The 24385-nt window shown below is 39.2% G+C and overlaps 1 protein-coding gene across 3 annotated transcripts in view; it reads right to left on the bottom strand.

Moving 5' to 3' along the window:
• The window catches only part of cadm2b (cell adhesion molecule 2b), a 177198-nt gene that overhangs the window by 39047 nt on the left and 113766 nt on the right, over positions 1-24385 (bottom strand). For 2 of the 3 annotated variants that reach the window (XM_044032445.1, XM_044032446.1), the window contains exons 2-3: positions 23709-23735; positions 3403-3552 (exon numbers count right to left, since the gene is read on the bottom strand). In XM_044032445.1, coding sequence (XP_043888380.1) covers positions 3403-3552; positions 23709-23735 — 177 coding nt within the window. The remainder of the gene's footprint in view (positions 1-3402; positions 3553-23708; positions 23736-24385) is intronic. The other variant, XM_044032447.1, reaches the window with a different exon arrangement.

The raw sequence follows: 24385 nt of genomic DNA, 5'->3' as shown, positions 1-24385 counted from the left end.
TACGGAAACTGTCCTCAATCGAAAATTGCAATAATGTTTGTATAAGGTATTTCACTGAATCATGATTTTTTTTTTTAAATCCGGAGTCACTTAATCTTATACCAAAACTTAGCCAGACTTTTGCCACCGTCATTTAAAGACTATACTCATTAAATAGTCTTAACATTTCTTTTCTCACAGTTTTAGATCAATGGTCATCATTTATTCATTAATTGCTTTATCTTCTACATGAGGGTAGCAGGGTTGCTGGAGCCACCTGACCCAGGGCGAAAGTCCATCGCAGGGCCACATAGGAAGAATATACATAGTTTCTACACCACCATGTGGCCCTTAGTGTCTTTGGAATTCTGGATAGACACAGAAATCCCTTTTCTCCATGGTTGTAATGGACATGTCTTTGGGGTGTTATTCCTATTCGGAGACCTGAATTAAAATGAAAGAAATTACAGTTGGAGCAAAGATCAGATTTTTCGTCTTTCTTTATCCCGCAGCTGTCAAACTGAATTGATATAATACAGAACTTTGCTTCTGTGTGCTTTTTTTTTTAAGACGTTCCTTTTCACGGCACAGTAGCTGCTCAGAAGGATTTAAAAGGTCATTTCAATATTCTTTTTCCTCTCACGCTATTTAATATCAAACTCCAAACACATCCAGACAAATGTTCTTATCTTTAATACAAAGCTTGAGGAAAAGGGCGAGAGTGAATTTCAAAAAGTGTATCACAAGAGTGTTTTTGTCTAATTTAAGACAGACGAGCAGATGTATTTTTATCAGCATTGCTTATGTGTCAAGCGTCTGGAATCACACATAAAAGCTGTAAAAAGCTGAATTTCCTTGGGCTCACATGAGCACAATGACAAATTACCTTTATGGAGAGACAGTGGGGATGTGGAGGGCATGCATGTGCATCAAATCCTAACATATGGCCATGTTTTTACATTCACCCAAGGGGGTTATCGTGAGCACAAGAAGCACAGGTCAAGTACAGAAAAAAAAAGTTCTCTTAGAATATAGGTGGTGATTGCACTAAGACAGCAAGGGACTCTCAGCTTCCACTAAAATATTGTCAAATATTTTCTGTGTTGTATTTAAATTTCAATACTAAACGTGAGCTAGAACGCGATTAGAACGTGTCACTAGTTTATTTTCATGGCGGTGAGCTTGACGGTGATTGGACAAAAACGTCACTACCAGGGAAGCTGGGCTTCTGAAGGGAAGTGTCTGAAAGGCGGAGCCAGTTTTGGATTGACAGCGTTGCAGAAACAAACATGACAGTGGAGCCTTTTCTGCCTCAGTCCTGTGTGGATTTTGTGAGGGAAGTCTGTAGACCAATAGCTGGTCGCATTTTAGTTTTATATAATTATTGCGTTTCCTTGTTCTAGTTGTTCGTTTGAAGATTTTATGTATAAATAACTGGGTCTGAAATGAGCCTCCCCTGCACCACTGATGCATCTATGCTTTAGAGATTGAGGGAACATGTTAAGATAAAATACAGTGGTGGCTGTCTTTGTAAAGCAAGGGAGGAGTTGGCAAATTCGGTGTCTATTCGATATATTATTATTTCCGCATTGGCATGTTGAGTATGTTCACTCTTTATACGCATGTTTCGGAATTTTTAGCAACCACGCCATGTTCCATATTGAATTGGCCCTGCAGTAGCGCATATTTTACACATATCACCAAGAACATGTTTGAAAAAGCAAGATGGCTGCATGTATCAACATTTCCCACTGACAGTCTGAGACAATTTTTTTTCCTCAGAGGTAGAGGACAGCCTGCCTCAAGCTCGGCTTGCCTGCAGTTAGTTGTTGGACTGAGAGGTAGCATAAGGTTGAATCGAACATTTTTCATTGGCGCCTACTAGAAGGCACAACAAACCGGAGAGGGAGGACAGTTGCAACCCTCTGCCAAGCAATTAACTGGTGATTTGGCACAGCCGAGATTTCTTCCCAGGTGTCCCACCCTCTTCCTCGCATGAAGCTTGTGTTGCTCCACGCCTCCCGTTTCTCCTGATGGCCTCACAGGCATCGTATTAGTTGTGCCAATGAAGCTTTTCATTTGGCTGTTTAAAAGGAGATGGAGAGGAAGTGTTCCCACACTTAGCCCTGGCAACCTCTGCTGAGTGGACTACATTCATTTTGTCATCAGCGTTGCTCGGGAAAAGGATTCTGACATGCAATATAAATGGCTGCCTAAGACGGGCAAAGTGGCTCGTGCGTATTGTGCACGTTACCACTCACATTCTATATTTACAGTTGGACGCCGATAATCGTGGGGAATAAGAAATGTGCAGGAAATGAACTGCAATGAGTTAAATGATTCATCATGTGTTCCGTCCTTTCAGAGCACAGAGGAGTGAAGGTGAGCTTTTTTTTCTCCAGCGAAATCGGTTGACATTCAATAAATTGGCTCTGCAAAGTCAAATATTAAAACAATACATCTCTTGTACACCAGAGAGTGCAGAAAAACAGTCTAACAAGAACGGTTTTGCCTCAGTGACTTTTGCTTGAATTTAAATCCTTGGGGGACACTCGCACAAGTCACACAAGAGTATCTGTTTAAGATTCAGTTAACTTTTGTTTAATTGTATTTGGAGGTAATTCCATCTCATAAAACACCTTAGACCTCATTACAAAATCCAATCACTTGTGAGGGATAAAGTATTTCTTCGAACCAGACTGTGTCGCTCATTTTGCTCGTTCTCTCTGGCGTCTCCCTCCCTCACATCAATTGTTATTCACAAGGAAAGTTCATCTTCAATCACTGAAGCAATGGGTATTGCATTAGCAGTTACAGCATAAATGAAATGGGTAATATGCTGTGAGAAACACTGAAAGATGAACGCCCCCTCCAACCCTTACAAGACCAGTCCACTGTTATACTCCCTTTCACCCCAATTCCAATTTATCAACTCCAGACTTTGTCACCTTTAAATTGGATTTGGCTGGTGTGCGCACACGTTATAATTCATTCTGGCTCGGGCCTTGTCTTTACGAGGTTGCAACAATGCGCCTCCTCTTCAGAGTCACAAACCGCTACATGTGAATGTAGGGCAGCTAAAACGCTAATTAAGCCCAATCAGCTCACAATCCACAGGCGTTAGTTTCTGTGTTGTAAACAGCACTGTCAGTGTTGTGAAATCACAGAAGTTCAGCTCATAAATATATCTTTTTCTGTTTAGTTTGTGCCCTGGGACACGATTGGAGACGTGCATTCATTAAAAATCCCGCTTCAACACTGTGGAAGAAAGCATTTCCTGCTGTCTTTCCTCTATATTCAGTTTGTCACACATCACAATTTAATGAAGAAAGCTCCTGCAAGTAATAAAATCTCCCTCTGACATCTTTATCTCATCTCATCATTTTGTCATTACGGCCATTATCCTACAGGAATATTACTCACCTTTCTTGTCCCCGAAGAACAGGGTCTGTTGTGCGGGGTTTGACCACTGGAGGGAAGTGTTATCATTGTAATCCACACGGCAGGTCATGTTGGCTGTGCCCCCCTCCACCACCGTCACATTCTGAGTTATGGGGAACTGACCTTGGCTACCTGCAGAGATTGTGAGACAGAGTTTAAGGTCACGGCTCTTGTGGCGTGAACAAAGTGCTGTTTTCAATGGGGTTTCAGCAGTTCTTTTCATTGATTCACTTTAAAGCACCATTCACACTTGATACCTTTGTCAAAGTTAATGTCCTGTCATCATTACCACCCAATTACCTTAACGTCTTCATGACATCACAGTAAACCAAAGATAGCTTAATGGGAGCCTGGGTGACATGCTCTCCAGCCGTTAGCATCTGCTAGGTCCAGAAAACTGTGGGTTGTTTTTTTTTGTTTTACTCTCCCAGAGTGGCCTCCTCGCTGCCTTAATGCTGAGCCCTAATTGGTAGCATGGCCTAATTAGAGGTAGTCATGTTCTGCTGTAGAGTCTAGAGCTGCAGCTGGGTGGTAAATTGACACATAATCCTAGACACTGTGGGCCTTCGATCCGAGCGACTGCCTCGCCCCAAAAACAGCCACTCGTCACAGTGTGCAGAAGACATCCAAATGAGGCCTAATCACCCAGCCATGCTGGATTTTACCTTCTTATTCCACATTTGTACTTGTCGGCTCAGCAAAGTCTCCTAATTACATGGCAGGAGTGTTTCTACCTTGCCCGTATTTTACTCAGCTTCAAAAACAGATGTCTGAAAGCCATCGTCTTTTGTGAGAAAACAAGGTGTAGGCTAATACGAGCCTGAGCCGACTGGCTCTTTGGAGGATGACACAGTTCTGCGTTACAGTTCACGCATGAATGCACCATTTTTGACTGCACTGAAACAAATTTCAAGGTAGTTGAACTGAGGAATAAAAGTTCACCTGCTGCCTTAAAAAATGCAAGAAAAGTCAACTTGACTTTATATAAACTTGTTATGCAAGCATACACCACCACGTTAATTTAATAGGCAATTTAAATTTATATTTATACACTTCATGTAATGTCATAATAGCAGGTGAAGTTGACAATTGTTTTTAAATGAATTACATTTCCCTTACCTGTTGTGTTAATTAGTTTGCCTTAAAATCTTATTGAGTAGAAAAGATAAATGTAATTTTCTTTGTGTCAGTATCATTACATTTTGAACTAATTATACTGGCACATCACTCTTTCCATAATTAGTTTATACATCTGTTCTTGTTACCTCAAACCTGGGTCTTGATGTGAACAAACAAAATATAGCATCCACAAGTATGTTCTCAATAAGTATCAATTACTTATGTGTAATTGTTTTTTTAATTGTCATAAAAAGAGGTGTTAAAATCCATTTTTAACACAAGGTAAAAATTGAATATGCAACAAAAACCCTTAAAATGAAATGAAAAAAAAAAAAAAATGTTATAGATCTTGCTGTATGTACTTTTTGTTCTACTAATACTTATGTTCCGGGTAACGGTCAGTTTAATTTTGGTCGCCCTTTAATGACCTCATGCACATTGTTCCATTTCATTGTGTGTATTTGAGGCAAATTGATCATCACTCGTTTGCTGTGGGTTCTGTCGCCAAAGCACAGGAGAACCAAGTGAGACAAACAAGCCAACAATACCCATGATCCCACGCTGATTCCTGGGGGGTATCATATTTTATCGTGTGGGAGTCTATCACTGTCCACATGCTAATTCCCATGTTTGTTTCTACTTGTAATGTGCCTGCATGTGAAGGTGACATTGTCTCTGCATCTCTCCAAGGTAGTTCACCCACCGAGACATTTCAGCTCAGGGAGCAGCTGTCTGCCTCATTACTCCAGCTCTCATAGGGAGAAGCAGAGGAGGCTGGGACTGCCAAAAGGTCTGTGGACCTTCCTTGACCTCCATTGTCCTGATGGAGGCCATTGTCAGTGGTGGAGGTGAAGGTGAGGTTGACAATAAATAGCAAAGGGGAAATGATTCAAACAGTGCACATTACTTATCCGCTCGTTGCAGTCAATCAGACAGCGTCGCATCAATGTACAATGAATGTCACCATTTTATCATATCATCATTACAGTAATTTAGATGCAGCTGGCTGGGTGTCAGCAAGGCAGTCCAAGAAAACAAGCTACAGTATGTATGTCATTATATTAAAATAGGAAATGGATGATTGTGTGTGTGTGTGGGGGGCACCATGTGGAGGTGTTATTGTCAGTCCCTGCAAGTTTCAACTTTCATCTACCCCAACCATCTCTCCAGCATTGCTATCTGTCTCCAGTGTATACTGTTCACTATTCCCAGAAATGCTATAAGGGAAAAAATGTAAAATCCAAACAGTAATGGATTTAACACTTGGGTAACACCATGTTGGAGGTATGTACAATTGCTTTGGCAAAAACCTGTTGCTGACATTTTCTTTTAATTATACCTGCGAGGCCAATAAAGTCCGTATAATCAGATGCCCGGCCATGTTGTAGGTGTTGTTTTCATCGAAGTGTGAGAGCAGGTTTTGGGTGCACTGCAGCCAACTGGGCTTCGCCTAATACATTCATGAAATTCCACTGCTTTGACATTCTGTAGCAGTGTGGAGTGAGGCAAATGCTGTCCTTTCTGAGGAAACATAATCCCCACTGCCAAATACATGGCGTTTTTTTTGAGATGGTGATTGGAAGGCAGCTGGGTTTACTTATACAGAACAATGGCAAAAACAATATTCTGGGAAGTCACTGAACCACATGCACGTCAGCTCCAAGAAAGCCGCTGTGCAGTGAATGACCCTGCAAGCTGACCTTGCTTCACAGAAGCATATCTTCAGAGAAGTGTGTACGAGCGAATATAACTCAAAGGTCCAATGTGTAATATTTGGAAGGGTTTATTGGTAGACGTTGAAAATGCTACCCATAATTATGTGAATGGGGTCTGTATGGCAAGCAACTTTTAGTCTTAATGGACAACAAGATAAGATCAAATGATCCTTTATTAGTTTCACAATGGAATGGGTAAAGGTAATCAATCAGAAACATGCATTTTCACTTTGATAAATGTACATTATAGAAAGATATAGAACTATGATGAGTGTATAGAATATAAAGCATTTTGACCTTGAAGACAAGAGTAACCATGGATGCTTGCTTGAGGTTATGTCAGGAGGTCAACTAGTCCACCCACCTCTGTAAAACTCAGCTCTCAAAGAACACAAGGACATACCAAAGAGGGCAAACTCCTGGTGAGAAATTGCTGCAACTGGAATGAAATGTGATATCAATTATGTATGCATCGAATGCTAGACTAATGCAGTTCCTCTCATATTAAACCGGGATCCACAAATGGAACTCGTGCAGACATGCAAAGCAGCAATTTCTGTGAGGGTCTAACCTCCACTGATTCCCGAGTCTTAGATACAGGTTATGTACATGTGAAATTGTGAAAGTGAGTAATACTCATAGAAGAAAGGATTTACAAGGACACAGATATACACAGATAATCTGCCAATTGAGTTATGATAAGTCACAATTGAAATAAGCGCAAATAACAAAATAAATGATGAGTTCCCTTTAGTTGTATCACTGTGAAAGATAAGGTCATTGGTGTTCCCTGTAGATTTCCTGCCACGACAAGTCACACTTGGTCTGATTAAATAACTTAACACTGTTTTCATTTTTTTAAAATTGTATTAAGAAGAACAAAATGCTAATTTGGTGTGAAAAAGCTTCAAACTAAGCTTAAGATGTTTGATTCAATTAAGGGAGAAGACATTTGGGGGCGCATGGCAGCAGGGTCTTTAGCAATTTGCTAATCCATCACAGAGTGAAATCACTACTTTACAGGGTTCCCATGGGCCCTCGAAATCCTTGAAAGCTTATGAATTGTAAAAAGGCTCTTGAAAGTTTTGGAAAATTGCCCAAAATAGATTTGGGTCATTGAAAGTGCTTGGATTTTGTGCAAGAAAGAAGTGAAGTTGATCCATCAACTGTTTCATGCGCCTTGCATTGCAAGTACGTAGACGAGGCTGTGGTGGGCTGACAATATCAAGTGTTTCTTTTTATTTTTATTATTATTATTTTTATTTTTTTTTCATAATCAAAGTAATGTGTGTCTGAACATGTCTGAATTCAAGAAATTTTTCAGTATGTTTTGATTATAGTTGGTTATTTTTTGTGAAGCTGAGCTGGATTTTCCATAATGTCTTTAAACGCATCATAGCTCCTTCGACCTGTTCTAGTAGTATTGCTGGCCTTTCGTTGAAGCTGCCATTTCCTATTTGGTTATAACTTTGACTGACATTTGAAAATTTGATGCATAGTGACAGAACGCCCCAGGCCCAGCGACGTGTCTGGTGCTAGCCCCCGCTGTTGTCATCAACAACGTTTGAACCTTTGGCGGGTTTTGAAGTAAGCTACGGCCACTGCATTAACACCACCGATCTATCATGTTTCTGATCTCCTTCATGTGCACTTTTCACGGCGATCGTTAGGAGAAAAGAAGGAAATGATTTCAAGAGGAAGACCTACACTGGTAGTTTGAGTGTTAATGACAAATTTATTACATTTTTTAAAAGTGGTGAGGACAAAACTGTTGACGTTTTGTTGACATAAGCATAGGCGTAGCTGACGCCTATGCTTATGTGGAAGCTCGTTTTTGTGTCATATAGTGGCTTGTGAAATTGCGGTTGCTGAGTGACATCACGGAAGATGTGGTGGTAATGATGCAGTAGCCTATAGATGCGCAGTGGTGTGCGTGTGCGCTATGGTTGTTGCAGATCAACTGTCTCGTGAATATAGTGCATAATAGAGTGTTTTGTATGTGGTTGTGTTTGTGCGAGTTTTTTTACTGAAGGTCCTGACTGAAACCCCGCGGTACGCTACTGAGACTAGGTATATGCAGAACAGTCAGTACGCTGTCTCTCTTCGGCGTTGACGTGAGATTCCAGAACAAGAGGAAATGGAGATTCTCACCAAAGAAAATTACAAAGACTGACTTGAACCAAGATCCCAATGACAATCACTTGTCCAGATAAAAGTGGACGCCATGGGCGAAGTGCCTTTTACAAGTTGCCCTCCCATCTAAAGCTGTGTCATGTGAAAGTCAACACATTCAGTCCTTGGATTTAAGGAAATTTGTCACATGCCTTAAAAATGTTGATGTTGAAGTGTTGCCTTACTCCAACATAAATAATCCAACACAACATTGCACAACTACAGCGAAGGAAATACAAAGTCAAAGCTTTGATGCACAGGAAAGTTAAAGTTCATTATGTTTAGCCACAGCTGTGTTGTCACATAAAAGCAAATGCAGTGAACTTCAGAGAGAAGTAATAAGAGGCGTGAAGGTTGTCTGCTCTACGAATGATCCAAGACGACTCAGTAAAGTGCAGTGATGAAATGAAGAAATAAACCTACATTTTTGCAATATGCTTTAGGGGAGCACAGGCCGTGCCTTTACACACAAAGTATATCAGCCGTGCAGGCTAAAGAACTTCAACACCGGGTCTTGCTGTACAATTTTGCAGCACTTAGATGCATTATACTGAGTGAGAGTGCACTACTTATTCTCAGTCAAGGCCACCAGCATGTCGACTGCTGGCACATATTTACAGTAGCCAGCATGCAACCTGCCTGCCGCAGCAGTGAATAGGTGAGGTGAGAATTGAACGACCCGAGATATCGTGATGAAAACCACCAGAACCTTCAAAAACATGAATACCATCAATGCTTTTTTCCAAGAATATCTTCAAGTGATATAATAAAAGAAAGAAAAAAAATCAATATGTGATAAGTCATGTTGGAATTTCTCTCTCTCTACCTCCCACTCTTTCCAATATGGCCCCTACAGCTTCTCAGGGAGAAGGAGCTGATGCATGAGCTGAAACTTTTAACATTAAAATTTGAACTTGAATCAAAATTGGAATCAACTTTTTTCGTTTGTTTTGTTTTGTTTGCGGGTATATGTGCTTTTCTCTTGTTTTTATAATTACCTTCACTAAGCCAGGAAAGCTTCACCAAAAATGTTTTCACAAGAAGTTCCTGACCAAGACGTCCAGAAGCAAATTCAGAAACTTGAAATTAAATATAAATCTTAGAGCTGCAGGGCGTAACCTCTGGTTACTTTTTTGTAGTTGCTGTTATTATTTTTGCTTCTGTTTGGTCTTATGTTGCCTGCCTCATCTCAAAATGGGCTCAGTCATTCAAAACTATATCAGGCCTGACTGAGGGAGCTTTTGTGTGTATACAGCAGCAGTGCAGGGCCGTGTGCAGAAAGCCGAATAGAATTAACTTCTGATAACATTTGTGTTGTTGCTTCTTTGTGTTTTCAGTCATTTGCCGTTGTAAGTGTTGCTGTTGCCTCCATCTGTCTTGACATAAAATCAATCATTTCCTGTGTGCAGCACGGAAAGGCCGCCAGGCGACAAATACCAAGAGAGTCATGTGGAGCTGACGCAGTTGATTAGCATGATGCTAACTCATTTGAAAAGTGTTTGAATGTAAAAGTGTTTATATGCACTACTTCTAAAAAGAAGTTTAAAAATGTTTAATTTGGATGAATAAACACCACACAATGATCAACATTAGGGTGATCTGACAGGGTGTGAATCAGTAACAGCCAGATCATTTTAATCAAAACATTTCCAACACTGCTCATGGTCCCACCTCCTACAGCCATAATTGGTCTCTTGGGTGTGATTTCTTCTTTCACAATATTTTTTATGACAGTCACACAGATCTCAGAGCTGCTCTTAAAAGAGAAAAAAAAATGGCACTATCTCCCAGAGCTGGGAGAATACGCTGCACATTCAGGTGGGCCGGCAGAACACTGATCATCAGTCACAATGTCAGCACACCCGAGATTAGTCAAGTTGTTGCAGACACACCTCTCTGCTGTGACATTAACTTTCATACAGAATCAGGTGACATGGATCAAATGTTCACCTGCACAGCTGAAATGAGGCAGATGAATGTCAGCAAGAAACACTCCAGGACTCTGGACGTAGTCGTCCGCCCTTCGCCTCCGCTCACATCTGAGCGATCTGGGACTGATCTGGGCAACAGGTGCGGTGTGGAAATATGAATACAGATGTTCGGAATGGGCGGCTGCTGAGTGCGCATTAACGATAAATGACTTAATTTAATCTCAGCCAGCCTCTTCTCATCATGCTCTTGCTGGAGTGCAGCTCAGAAAAAAAACAACAACCTTGTTGAGGTTTGGGCAATATTCGAAGCCAAGAATGCAATATTTAGGTTATTGATTTTGCAAGTCGTGCAGGTTGGATGGGCATCTAGAAAATGTGATAAGGAGGAAAACTGTCTGTCTGTACTTTAAGGGAGGATTAAGAGACTTAGCAGCTGAGTGTAAATGGAGTGCTTCATCATTACTGATAAAGATGTGGAAATGCTTTCACTCAGTTTTTTATTTTTAATTTTTTTTTGATAAGACGCACAGCACACCGGGAAACCAGGTCCGAACGCTGGATCATTACAGAGCCGCGTTGCTCATGTAAATTCACTGACTCGTCTAATGACCACTGATCACGGGTGTGAAGGCGAACAATTGGAGGTACATCTCTGTTGAGGAGGAAAGAGGGGGTTTAGTAGAGGAAGAATGAGCCACACCACCCAAAAAGCCTTTCTCAGTTTCAGCTGACTGCACCAAATAATGGAAAGCAGTGCCTTGATGAATGGCTGGAGAGCAGTGAAGCACACACGGCTGCAGCATGAACTGTAAACTGCAGGCGGGATATAAAGAAAACAAATAACTCAGAAAATAGCTTAAGAAATAAACGATGCCTCCATTCATTACGGAATAATAACGATTATTAATTTTCATATGTAATGATTTCCAGGCAGCCTGTCAAACCACAAGTTCACCTCTGGGCTTCTTTGCAATTAGAGATGTTGGAGGTGCGGAGCTCCCTCAGCATGCTAATGAGCAGAGGCAACTCTATATAATACAGTGCATGATAAATGAACTACAAATCACAAACTGTATGCATCCGTACTGGAAACTATGTTTCAGACAATTTGTTGAAAAGTTGAAAAGTACAAATGTGCATGTTTTTTTGCTTGTTTTTCTTTTAATTACTCTCAAGATATTTCATTACTTATATATTATGATCAAGAAAGAATTGTTGGTGAAGTGAGATTAAAACACTGAATGATCTGCATGTTTTGTGCAAATTGTGCAAAGTTACTCTGCGTAAACAAAGACACAACGTGTGGATTTACATAAATCACTCTAATACATGTCCATCTGTTTTTAGGGAAATTAAAAGTTTACCTTGAATTCAGAACAGCGATTATTTAAACGTGGAATGATTTCCTTGGCTGTCTCTAAATCACTGGCTTACAGACAGATAAGAATTTAAAAAAAACAGGTCCGTCCTCAAAAGTTTTATATAAGAAAATGCTGTAAATCTAAAAAAAAAAAAAAGGGGAATGTTTCCAAAAGAAAATTAAAAATGTGTTGAACGAATCCCCACGTGGTGTTCGAACAGACAATATTCTCCCGAGATCACAATTAATCACTGCAATTACTGTGACTTGACAAATTAGTAATTAAATGGCGTATACTCTCGTAAACTGTGTGGCCTGTTTGCCAAGCAAGAACGGGGAAGTTGAACGTCTACAGTGTATAAATATTTAGTTTAATTAAAACCTAAGGCCTCTTGTGGTAAGTGAATGCAGCCCTTAGGAGAAATGACATTAGATGTATGCTCTTAGTCCAACTTAAGGCCTGATCATACTGCTCAGGACATTTCATACTCCACGAGAAACTCAAGTGCAGAACTCCTGGGAAGTCCTCATAGGGAATGACAACATTTCAACATTAAACATGCCCAATCACAGAATTGTTGTCATATACCACACAAGAAAAAAAATTCCGGCCCAGACGATGTGTCAAGAACAAGCTGCAAGGACTCCCAAACGAGGGCTGCAAGAAAATAACGACGCCATTCTTTTTTTCTCACTGCCCTGGGAGAGAGAACACATTTCTCTCTTCTGTACAGGCCTTTAAACTCAACTTTTAACATACAGTACATTCAGTTGGACTCCAGCAAATCGGGACTGAGCTCTGAAATAACAGCACAAGTCGGTATGTTACTACCACGTCTTGTTTTGATGGGAAGTTGCCTGTTTCAACAAAACGTAGCCGCACTTCCCGCACATGTATGACAAAAGCAAGAAAATATGTGGCCAAATTCACGCTGTTTTGTTTTTTTGGATGATGGCTCTCCTAATAAGGCAGTCTATGCTCTTTTATCTTCTATCTTCTCTAATCTAATATTTTTAAGTTCATGGACGGTGCAGAGACAGGGACAAAGACATTAATCCAACTGAACGGCATCGTCCGTATACCGACTGTGAGAATAAAGACGTACATTTCGGTCTTAGTGCCGTGTTCCATTGTCAGGTTCACTGCTGTTGCTTTGACACGAGCAGTAATAAACTGTCATCTCTCCAGTCACTCACTTTCCCCTACAAGAGCTGATAGACATTTGATCATATTTGACACACACACAGAGGTAAATCTTCACACAGGTTACAACGCCACTGGTATAAATATCTCTGGCACTAATGGTTTTGTCACACGGTTTTATAAACGTACACTTTCTCACTAAACCGAACCTTTTAAACTCATTGTGTTTTAATAAAAGTCACTTCAGTTGCTCGGCTTAATGCCGGAATCCTTCCGCTTGCCCTTAAAGCTGGCAGATTTGAAAATGTTCAGGAGACATAAAGGTTGTGTGAAGTGGGTGAAACTGAGAAAGAGTCACTTTCCTTCTCTATTGCCCTCATTATGATGAATTAAGAATACCAATACTGGATGTAATGTTCTAGTGCACTGACAAAATGTGCGTCTGAAGCCTCGTAATAATTGACACAGACAGTTTGTTTGTTTGTATTTGTTATATAGTAATATTTGTAATTGAAAAATGTAAAGACTCTACCATACAATACATACTTTTAAAATGATTTCACATGAGATTAAAGGTGGAATATCAGTCTTGTTTAAAGATAAAAAGTCCCAAGTTGTGAGTATATACTTCTTTGGGTGAAAGTTTGGGGTTGAGGGAAAGTTTTTTTTCCCCCACATAATTTAAACATTAATTTAGACATTAAAAGTAAATATTCAAACTACATGTCATGTGTTTTTTACATGTTTTTCTTTTCTTTTTTTTACTTCTATTTGAAACACCTCTTCTGCAGTTCACCTCAAATTTCCAGCATCTTTGATTTAATACTATCCAGTGCTGCTCTTAGCCTTTAATGCAAAATTTAAATGTTGGAGGACTTTCCAAATGTTCTGTCCAGTCATTTTTATTCTAATCAGGGAAACCTGTCAGGGTCACACATGTTTTCTTCTTGCCTTCTTCTAACCCGCTCTTGAAAACAAGCAGACATGTACTTTATTACAATCCAGCATTTTGACCAGGATTGTGTGAGAGAGCCATATTACCCCCACTTTGGAAAACAACTTTTTTTTTTTTTATTTCCTCAGGTGTCAGGATTTTGTTGATAACCGTTATGACTTGTCAAGGACTTGCCTACAGAAATGTCTGTGACCTTTTGACCCTTCATGAGTCAAGAGTGCAGCTTCGCTACCACAGGCGGGGCTCTAGGCATTCGCTAAGTCGAAGCTCAAGATGACATATAACTGGATTTCACTGCCAGGACACATGGACTGTCAAGTGTCCTGGCCGACCAGCTCACACCACTATCACAGTATCATCCTTCAAAATCGCCCCTAAAATCCCCTCCAAGCAAAAAGCCTCCTTCAAATTGCTTTTTTTCGATAGGAACCTTTTTATGGTTCCTAGCCCGTCTGTCAGCAGCGATGGTAACAGCAACTGATTATCAGCTAATATAAAATAATAGGTATAGATTATGGGAAATTATAGCTGAAGCTCAACTGCGTAATAGCAGATATTGTATGTTAAGGACGTGTTTGGATTTTTTATACATATACATAGGCAATATGAGAGAAAGGTGCTGAATGAAAAAAGCTGATGTGAAGTTGATGTGAAAATTAGCAACTTTCTTTGCCGAATTTCTCAAACTCTAAAGCATAATCTGATGAACCATTTCACACTTTGCTGCTTTTATTGGTATTTTTATTGCATTACTGTTTGTAAATTGTTCTGCATGTATTTTTTTTTTCATGATTTATGTTCATATATTAAAAAAAAGCCAATTTATGGACAGGCATTTCAAAATAGCTCAAGCACAAACACTGTGATGTGTGGTATTAGGTCACATTATACTCAAAAATGTTTCCTATACAAATAACCATTTTTTTTTTTACGCAGCCTGATGAACATATTTTAACAGCAGAATAAAAAGTGTTTTATCCGTGTAACAGCCGTGTTTCTCTGTTAAGAAAACACCTGGACACTTTACAAGTGCTGCTGCCCTCAAAACATGTTTACAATACATTCCTTGTAATATCACTTATACATTTATAGTGCAGAGTGGCGATGGTGGCCCAGTTTCAGTGTTGCCTTGTATGCACTGCAAACGCAGTTATGAGTAAATATAGCAATATTGTTTTCCCATATGGATTTATGCCTTCACTGCATGTGTTTTAGTGTCTGAAATACATAAAGCCAGTGCATCCAGGGATTGTGTTGCTGTCACACAAAACCAGGTTAACAACCTGTATATATCAAAGCACACAGTACATATGGACTTGATGAGTGTATTCTGCTCTACAACGCCACACAGTTACTCACTCATATAAACAAATTGAAACCCACTGAGCCCTTCACTCTAAATAAGCCTATAAATTAACATAATTAACCGAGTATTGTCTTATTTTGTGTCGCGACTCGTGCTAGATTAAAGAATAACTGTCACAATTGAATAAACTTCAATCTTAAATATGACTTGTTCTTTTTTTTTTTTTTTGCTGCTTTTGATTAATATCAATCATAATTTGCTATTTGTGCAGTTTCCTCTGGGGACCTGCTTTTTTCAGGAAGTAACAAATATGCAAATGCATACATCGAAGGAAACAATTACAAATTGATTCAGGCACAGATTAAAAGTGAACACTCTTTCAAATTCAAATTGGAAGCAGCTGCTCAGAAAGACCTGTAATCAGGACCTGAGAGAAGTGTCCATCTCAGCAAATGGCTGCCTGTCACAGGATCCTCCACAGTCATATTAATATTAGTAGTATAGCATTTAGTCATCCTGCCAAAGGTAGTACCCTTTACCCTTAAAGAAAGTGGATTAATGCAGACATGTTATTCCTTTAACAGCTAAGCCTCAAAATATCCGTCTGAACTTTTTTGCTTATTTTAAGCATACAAAGTGTGCTTTTGTCCATTTTTTCCAGAAAAACTTGCAATATCTGGCAGTTATTTACAATTTGCTGCACGTTAAAATAGTGGATTAACAATTTAAAATGAAGAAAAACAAAATGTTTTATTTAGAAAAACACTGTACTTGTACACAAACACTAGATTTTGTGTGTTCAATTCGAAATATGAACAGTATAAAACATACATGTCCAAAAAAATGGAAATTATGTACAGGCTGTGTTATGTTCTCCGCTTTCAGAATCAGCCAGAATTTTTCACACAGCACAAACCACCGCGTACTTGCGGTGATGCAATGTGCGCTTGCGAAAACGCGTCGTCTGCGATGCGCTCGGCATTAAAAGGTTAACCTGTGCATGTCCTTGTGTTCACTATTCACCCAATATCATGTTTATGACCCTAAATCTCCAGATTCTCCATATTTTTGTGTAACTCGGCATCATAATGACTGTTTAAACAGCAGCTCCCGCTAATAATGGCAGCTCTGCCTCTGATGTACGGTATGTGTGAAGATAAGAAACACACAAGCAAGACTGTGAATTTCTCTGCACATTAATATTCCATACTGTACTCAACTGGAGTGCAGCAGCACTCTTTGAAGCACATCATGTAAACAGCGTGTTCCAGTCTGTGGAATACAAATAAAAGCACTGATGGAAAATCCTGGTAAAAGTAGTTGCCAGCTTTAGCCTGAATCCTAGCACATGAGAAAGTGACCCTTGTGCAGTTAAGACGCACAGGAAGCTTTGTTAGCGACTGGTGACATCATGATAGCACAGGGTTTTTAGGATAAAAAGGAAGGGAAGGAGATAAGTGGGAAAACTGTGGATGACTCTCTACTTGTTTTTATTTCTCTTTTGGGTGTATTTTGACATGTGGTGTTCAGATCTTTTTTTTATTTGTTTTTGTGATTTTGCCAGCATGTTTTCTTGTTTCTATTCAGTTTTGTCTTTCAAAGCACCTTGAAAAGTCGTGTTCCTGTAAGTGCCAGATGAATTAAATCAAATTATTATATGGTGATATTATGGTAATACCATGTTGTTATTACATAGCTTGGTAATAACAATGGGACATGTTCCATGTGACATTATAACAGCCTGTACACAGCTAATACCTGGCTGTTACTTTGGAAATAACATGTTATTAATGTAATAGTATCTCCTTATTAACACAAACTTATTATTTTCATTGTCAAGCCGGAAAATGCATTACAAATTAAAATGGTGTTACCATAATAATAATTGCTGTTATTATGCTGTTATTGTATTGTGATGTAAAGTGATACCAATTATATATATTGATTTTTCATTTGGATGATTTAGTCAGGCAGAGAGGAGGAGCTACTGATGTCACATGTGGGGGGTGTGGCTTTGAAACTTTTGAAATGCCACTTTGGGACTGTCAGGCAAAGACATTTTGGAGCCAGATTTTCAAATCCAACTTGATTTTAAAACCATGGGCGACCACCGACACAACAGAATTTGTAACTGATTTTCAATGTTTTAATCCCGAGAAAGCACAGATTAGACGACCCAGTGTGTGCGATGATTGTGGATGAAATTATGTTCTGAGAAGACGGTATCAACTTGGCTCGTACAAGTTATGGTTCTAAACAAAAGTATGCAACATCCATTTCCCCGCCCCATCAACTTGGTAATCATTGGTTATTGCTGGGTTGTGCTCACGCTCCAATCGCTTTCAGTCATTAAATATTTTACTTTAAATATTTAATATTTAAATATTAACTGAACTTTAGTGGCTAGAGAGAGAAAGATATTTTGAAACCTGGCTGTTGGGGAGTCCAAAGTGAAAATCACCAAGGACAAATAAGGTCAGAATGACAGAATGATAGTCAGAATGCATTTTATCAGCGATACAACATTCAAAATATTGCAAATTGTTACATTTATTTGGATTATTATGGACAACTTACATACATACTGTTGTTTAGCAGCATGTTAAACATAAATTCTCTCCTACAGATAGTCTTCACCTATACACGCTATATGCTTTCATATACATTAACAGAATAACAAGGCCAGGACAAAGTAAAGAGCCTTAATGGCTGTTTCGTTTGTTCCTATTGAATAAAGGAGCATCATTTCTACTTATATGTGCCAGTCGACTGCTTTACTCAGGCACTTACAATAAAAAGCTGTTGTGATGTATGTGTTAATCACAGTTGTGATTTAAGGTGTTGGTGGGCTGTAAACAATTTTCAGGATTTACATTGGCTCACAGCATATGCTTGTGAATGACTGGGATAGAGAGACAGCAGTGATCCTATACATTATGCATTCCGGCACATTTAAAAGGTAGGAAAGAGGTGAGGAAAAAACATGATAAACCTGACATTATTTTATTAATGTCTAAATATAATATATCTGCTCCCTGATTCATTACCTGCCTTCAACTGTAAGTGCTGATAAAGGAAATGATTGGAAAGTGAACGGTACGAGAGCAGATAAGACGGACTGCTTTTATCAACCGGTCCCTGGAGTAACCCCTTCATATCTGATTATTTTCACCTACACTGACCTTTACTGAACAGACGTAATGGGCCAAAAAAAAACATATTTCACGTAATTTATTTCTTTAATGACTTAAAGGTTAAACCTGTCACTGGAAACAATCGCTTACAGTGACAGTGTAATTTAAGCCGCAGTGGTTCAGAATAGCTTCTCGTGTTTGTGGCAAACCTGCTGATTTGAGGCACTCGATGCTCTGTGCCATTTTAAAAGCCATCAGCCTGGTTGATTGGGGGGAGATTTAAGCAACTATTTAAGGGCAGCAAGTAATTAGCACTAAATCTAGATCTGATCCATTAACTGAAGCTAATCTGTAAATTACCTGTCCAAAGTGATGCATGTTCGAAGAAGTGTACGCGGACTATAGTTCGAACAAAGTTAGCTTCGGATAATGTCGCAATTTACAATCGGCCGGGGATATTTAAGTTATTTTTTTGTACAGGCTTTCACTCATTCAGTCATAGAAAATCCATATGTAATTAGGGAGGAAGTAAAGGGTGTTATTATTTTTGCACCAGATTAGTAGTGTACTCCATGTCACACTCTTTCCCACACCATTTGCATTCAGCAAAGGGGAAATGTAAAGAGGATAGACAATACTGAATGAAGAAATAACTGAAAGGTCATCCATAACAAAAAAGAGAAAATCCTTTCAGTTTCAATCTGATTCCTGTTGCTATATCTCGCTTGCTGTTTTACCCACAGATGCAAATGGCTCCTGGATGTTTTCTGCAAAAATCCAACATGAATCACTCACACATCAAATGTGTTTTTGTGGAATGTTATTCAGACACATTTTGACTGTATCCGTCCTTCATCTGCACTAGGATTTATAGCGGCGCTTTAATCGGCTGTAAACAAAAGGAGTTTACGGCGGATGACACGTGCCGCAGTGCACGTGTTGCAATAACCCACCGCCACACAGCGAGCGGCGTATCAGCTCTGCATTGTGTTTGTGCTCGGGCGCTGATAGTGTGAGATCTTAAAATGTTGCAGTCAGTTGATTGAGCTGTTACAGAGGTCGATGAAGCCTGGTACAAAAGGAAATAACCAAGACCGAGTGAGCTGTCAGTCAACTTTATCCTCCATCAAAAAGGACATTTGGTGCCTGTTACTCAGTAGCACCTGAGCAATGGTGAAACTCACTTGACTCCGAGGTCGTACTGAGTGATTTTCCTGTGATTTTCCACAGTTGGGGAAGGCGGTGGAGAAGCAAGGGGAAGGTAGGGGGTGGACAATCCAAAGAACTAGCAATAAATGTCCCTGCAGGGGGAAACTCTTAGCAGTGTTTTTTTTTGCTGTGCGGGGGGAAAAAAAGAGGAAAGTAAGTGCTGATGGCAATATATCAGCTGCAGAAAGTGGGTCAGAAATATTGTACAGTCTCCAGGTAAAATTGGAATTATGTTCAAGTCTACAAGACTGTACTGTATGTGTGATGTGCCACAAATTAACTGGGATTATGTCAAATCCCAGGGCCTGTAAGCAGTCTGCAACATTTAAAGGGCATTGCACTAGACAGGTTTTTCTTTGTGTAATTTCTTGTGCGTGTTAATATATTTTTAAAACCTGTCTCCTGTCAATGAAAGCTTTGATATCAGCGGTGGAAGTTTGCTGCAGCTCTTATATTTTCAGAACAAGGTTGACACAGCCACCATATTAGAATTGTTAATGAAAGACTAGTTCAGACAGAGGAAAAAATGGCAAAAGGTGGCTAAACAGGTGCTGTGGGCTTTTATGTAGGGTGGCCATACATCCATATTTAGGCCGTACTGTCCAGAATTTAAATACCCTGTCTCAGTTGTCCTCCTTTTTGGAGTTGCACATAACTTCCAATGCCCTAATATCTATGGTCTAACAAATAATTTACACTATAAGTCACGCGCAACAAATATTGCTGGTTTTTTTTTTACATACCATCGCTGTCAATTCACTGGGCATACACTTGTTTTATTTTTTCCATTCACGACAGTCTGTTAGCAACACTCAAGCTAACTCACTGTGTTAGCTGGTGGTGACACCAGCCTAGCAGTTAGCTTAGCAGTGAAAAGTAACTGTGAAAGTGATCGTTATTAAACACACCACAGCCTCTGTTACACAATTTTGCACATTGAAATGTGGGAATCTTAAAAAGACGCGTGACGCGTGACACTGCACACCGCGCTGTTAAGCCACTCTCAATAACTGGCTTACTCCTTACAAACCAACGGGAACTTTTTCAACTCTTTTTCAAATCCTGAAGCAGTTTAGCGTTTAAGCTCCTGAACCAAGAACACTGTCCTCTATTCTTCATTATTGACTGTACCCATGTATTTCTTTTCTTCTAATTTTACATTTTTGTAAATTGTTATGAGGAGTAATTGTGTGTTGAAGTCGACCTCCAAATGTTGTGCTATTTTATTTTAAAATGTCACCACCAATATGCAAAGGCCTTAAAGCAAACAAACAAACAAAAAAGATTTTACAATTTAGTTAGTGACAATGAGAAAATAAAGACAAAAAGCGCTCCTGAGAATGATCAACTGAAATCTATAGAGGAGTGATTAACACTTTAATTACACAAAATTAATTGGAACGCAGTTGATTGTGAATTATGTGGCGCATTTTCTCAGTAAACTTGAGAATGGATTTCCGTTAAAAAGTTAAGGCACCGTGAGGTGGGAACAAATAAGAAGTTATAATCTAATGCTCTTAAAACACACTAACACTGCTCTGTGATTCTGTGTAACCCCAAAACTGCTACAAAAATTGGATTTAATGTCACAGCAGGCTGGTGATAAATCTTGATCACTCCTGTCCTGTAGAAATTATACTGCTGCAAAATGTATGTGCAACAGCAAACCTCTTTTGGAGGCAAACATATTACTTCATTCATTCATTCATTCATTCATTCATTCATTCAGCCAATATTACTAATTTACAACAAAACACATTTCCTCTAGCAGTTAAATTGTATAGGTGTGTAATTTTAAAGAGACACTGCTCACATTCATCTTAAAAATGAAACATTTGGTCAGTACGTTTTTGCTCCTTTTTTAGATTTTTAAAACTTAACCCTCAACAACCCTATGAACAGACAAAACATTTGCATTAAGTGCTGTTCATGTTCAAACCTGCCTGAATAAGCTTTTGGAAACACAACTGTAACAAGAAATAACAAGTTCTTTTAGCTTCTTTTTTCCCCGTTTGCTGTGGTTGCTGTATTTTTACTGAAAATTCACTGTATGCCTTCATGCCTTGCCTATTTCAGCTGAAAAGTTAATTTGCGATAGCCACAAAATGCTTTGTTATGAAGCAATTTTCCCTCAATTTACTGACTTTATAGATGTAAACAATGTAATAAGAGATTCTCAGTATATTCAGTGGAGTCCTCGGAGGGCAAATAAATCTCTTTGTATGGTCTCCGTTAAATGAATCCAGAGGCATGTTTTCCATTATAATGACCACTGCCAAGAAGATTTTATTCATAAATAGATTATTTTAATCCTGTTTCCTGGGCCTCATTTTTTTATTTTTTTTATTCTACACCTTACTTAGTAATAGGAAAACTGACAAAGTCCATTAATCAATATCCAAGACTGATACATGTGGTTATTATAGTCATTATCCTTATCATTATTAATAAAGGTTATTAACTGTAATTAGTCGTGAAAGTGCAGCTGAAAAAGAGGCTTCCTAATGTTAAACAAGAATCCAGAGGTACAGCTGCTGAATGTGTATCTTCTGTTAATTAAAAACTATCCCCCTAATTACTTTTGTAATTAGAAAACACTGCATTTTTAAAAAGGAGGGGGAAAAAAAAACTAAGCTTTTACACACGAACATTAATCAGTGGTTTTGGTTCAAGTCCAAAAAAGTGAACAACACAACAAAAGATGAAAAACACTATATAACTATATAGTGACGGCATAGTGAAGAAGCAAGATTTCACCGTGCAGCGCAGGAGCAGCATAAGGCTGCTCAAATTTCATTGGGTGACAGTCGAACAACAGTGACATCAAGACATCGAGCGTCATCCACTATCAAAATGACCTCCCATTTTGAAGCCTTGATATTTGTGAACTGACTGGCCACATGTTCGACTTTGCCACTGGAAATTCACCTGCAACCAGGAAACCAAGCAGTCAACTACTCTGGTACCCACTCATATTTACCATCATCTATTTTCCTCTACAGTGACATATCATTTAGACAAAGAAGAGCTGAAACTATAGCAATTGAGACCATTAACTCCTCAGGAAAATGTTTACTGTTATTACTTTGGTCAGGAACATTCTTGTCATGAGAGTGGCATTAGACTTGATGGCTTCATTCTGTAGGTAATCCCTGGATTGGCCAAGCTTAATGCTATGCTATTTAAGCTTAATTTAGCTTGATTTCGAAAGGTGTAGGCTGGGGGTACGTGGTGACAAAGCGTCGCGGAGTCGTGTTATGGCTGAGACTGGAGCACGGCTAATGGACTAGGGTCAGCTATCAGCTGATTGCAGCTGGTGCTTATGACCACCATGTCCAGCAATGCAAAGTGCCATAAATCAAGTGAGATTTAGGCTAATTTCCCCACAGACATCCATTGAAAAGCATCCAGTGGAGTTGTCCCCTCGCATACTTCAGGGCTTCAAACCGGATGAAATGGCACTTTTTATATACAGTCTATTGTATTGTTATTGATGCTGGAGCAGTGTTACAAGCAATAAAAGAAAACGTATACCAATATAAAAGGAAGATTTTTCAATGATTAAATATGTTTGGGGAGTTTTTTGTCAGTGGAAGAAGTCATTTGTGGGAGCGCAGACAGACAAATAAATACACTCTGTGGGCTGAATTTCTCAGCTCAGTGCCTAACAAATCAGAAAATGACAATTTATTTAGTAATAAATAAGAATCAGTGGCAATGGAGTGAATATCTCTACCACAAAAAAAAAGTCAGGACAAAGCATTAGCGACTGAAGGTTGGCAGGAATATAAAGAGCACGAGGAGCGGGCTTGTGACCAGAAGGTCTCCGGTTTTAATATGAAAAAATCGAGGGAAAGCAAATGGGGAGCGCTCACCGCTTCTCTCCTCGCACACCACTGAGGTGTCCTTGAACCAGGAGCAACCTCCCCCTCCAGCTGCTCCAGTGGAGCTGCAGAGTGGTCAAATAGAGGCAAAGGCATGACTGGGTGAAGCGAGCAGCTCCCTGGTGTGAACGTGTGCATCTATACATATGTGAGGCAGGTTGAGAGAGAGCAAGCGTGTTCCGGAAAACCTCTCCTTGAGAAGTGAAGATTAAATAAATGACCAGCATACTGTGCAACAAGCGACGTATGTTAATGTTTCCTGGGCTCTTGGGGGAGATAAAAGGCCGATCCCAACGTTGTTTATTGGGAAATGTGTGCAACATAAATCATGCAGCAAGAAAATGGAGGCAATAACTCACCTTTCCCTTTGCTTTTTGTCCCAGCCACTGAAAGCATGGAGGAGCAAAAGTGAGAAAACCGGTGGTTAGATAAACAGTGCGAGGAGCATTAACGATAATGGTGAGTGTTTGCTGTATCCATGGCGACAGCAATTATAAAAATGAAATGTGATATATGAGAAGTATGCATGAGGTATCAATAAGGCTGTCACGACATGACAGATAATAGACTCAATACACCTCATTAAAGGAGACGAAAACATACAACAAGCGTCATGTTATTCGCACAACATTCAACATCTATACGTGAAGCTTGTCGTCAAAATAGTACGGCAGTTATTCACACACAGCTTAGTGATCATGCTCACCACTAAACAGCACAGACAACAACAGCTCTGCAATTTAGTGCACAACTTAAATGGAAAATCAGAGTATATAGTATGTATATTTTATAAGATACATATATATATATACAAATATAATGTATAATATTTTACTTTGGACCCTTAAACTAAATCAAGTTTCCATTGTACTGACAATAACATAACACTAACATTTGAACATAAGTGGTATTTGGTCATTTGTGGTTGAAAATGATTGGTTTATTATTATTATTATTATTATTTATTTATTTATTTATTTTCCAAGGGATAGTGTTTAATGATTTTGAAATGACTGTTACCACAGTAGTCGGATTA

This window comes from Solea senegalensis, linkage group LG8 (genome assembly GCF_019176455.1).
Source record: "Solea senegalensis isolate Sse05_10M linkage group LG8, IFAPA_SoseM_1, whole genome shotgun sequence".
Lineage (NCBI taxonomy): Eukaryota > Metazoa > Chordata > Actinopteri > Pleuronectiformes > Soleidae > Solea > Solea senegalensis.
Note: the sequence above shows the minus strand (reverse complement) of the source record. Positions and strands in the feature narration are given on the sequence as shown.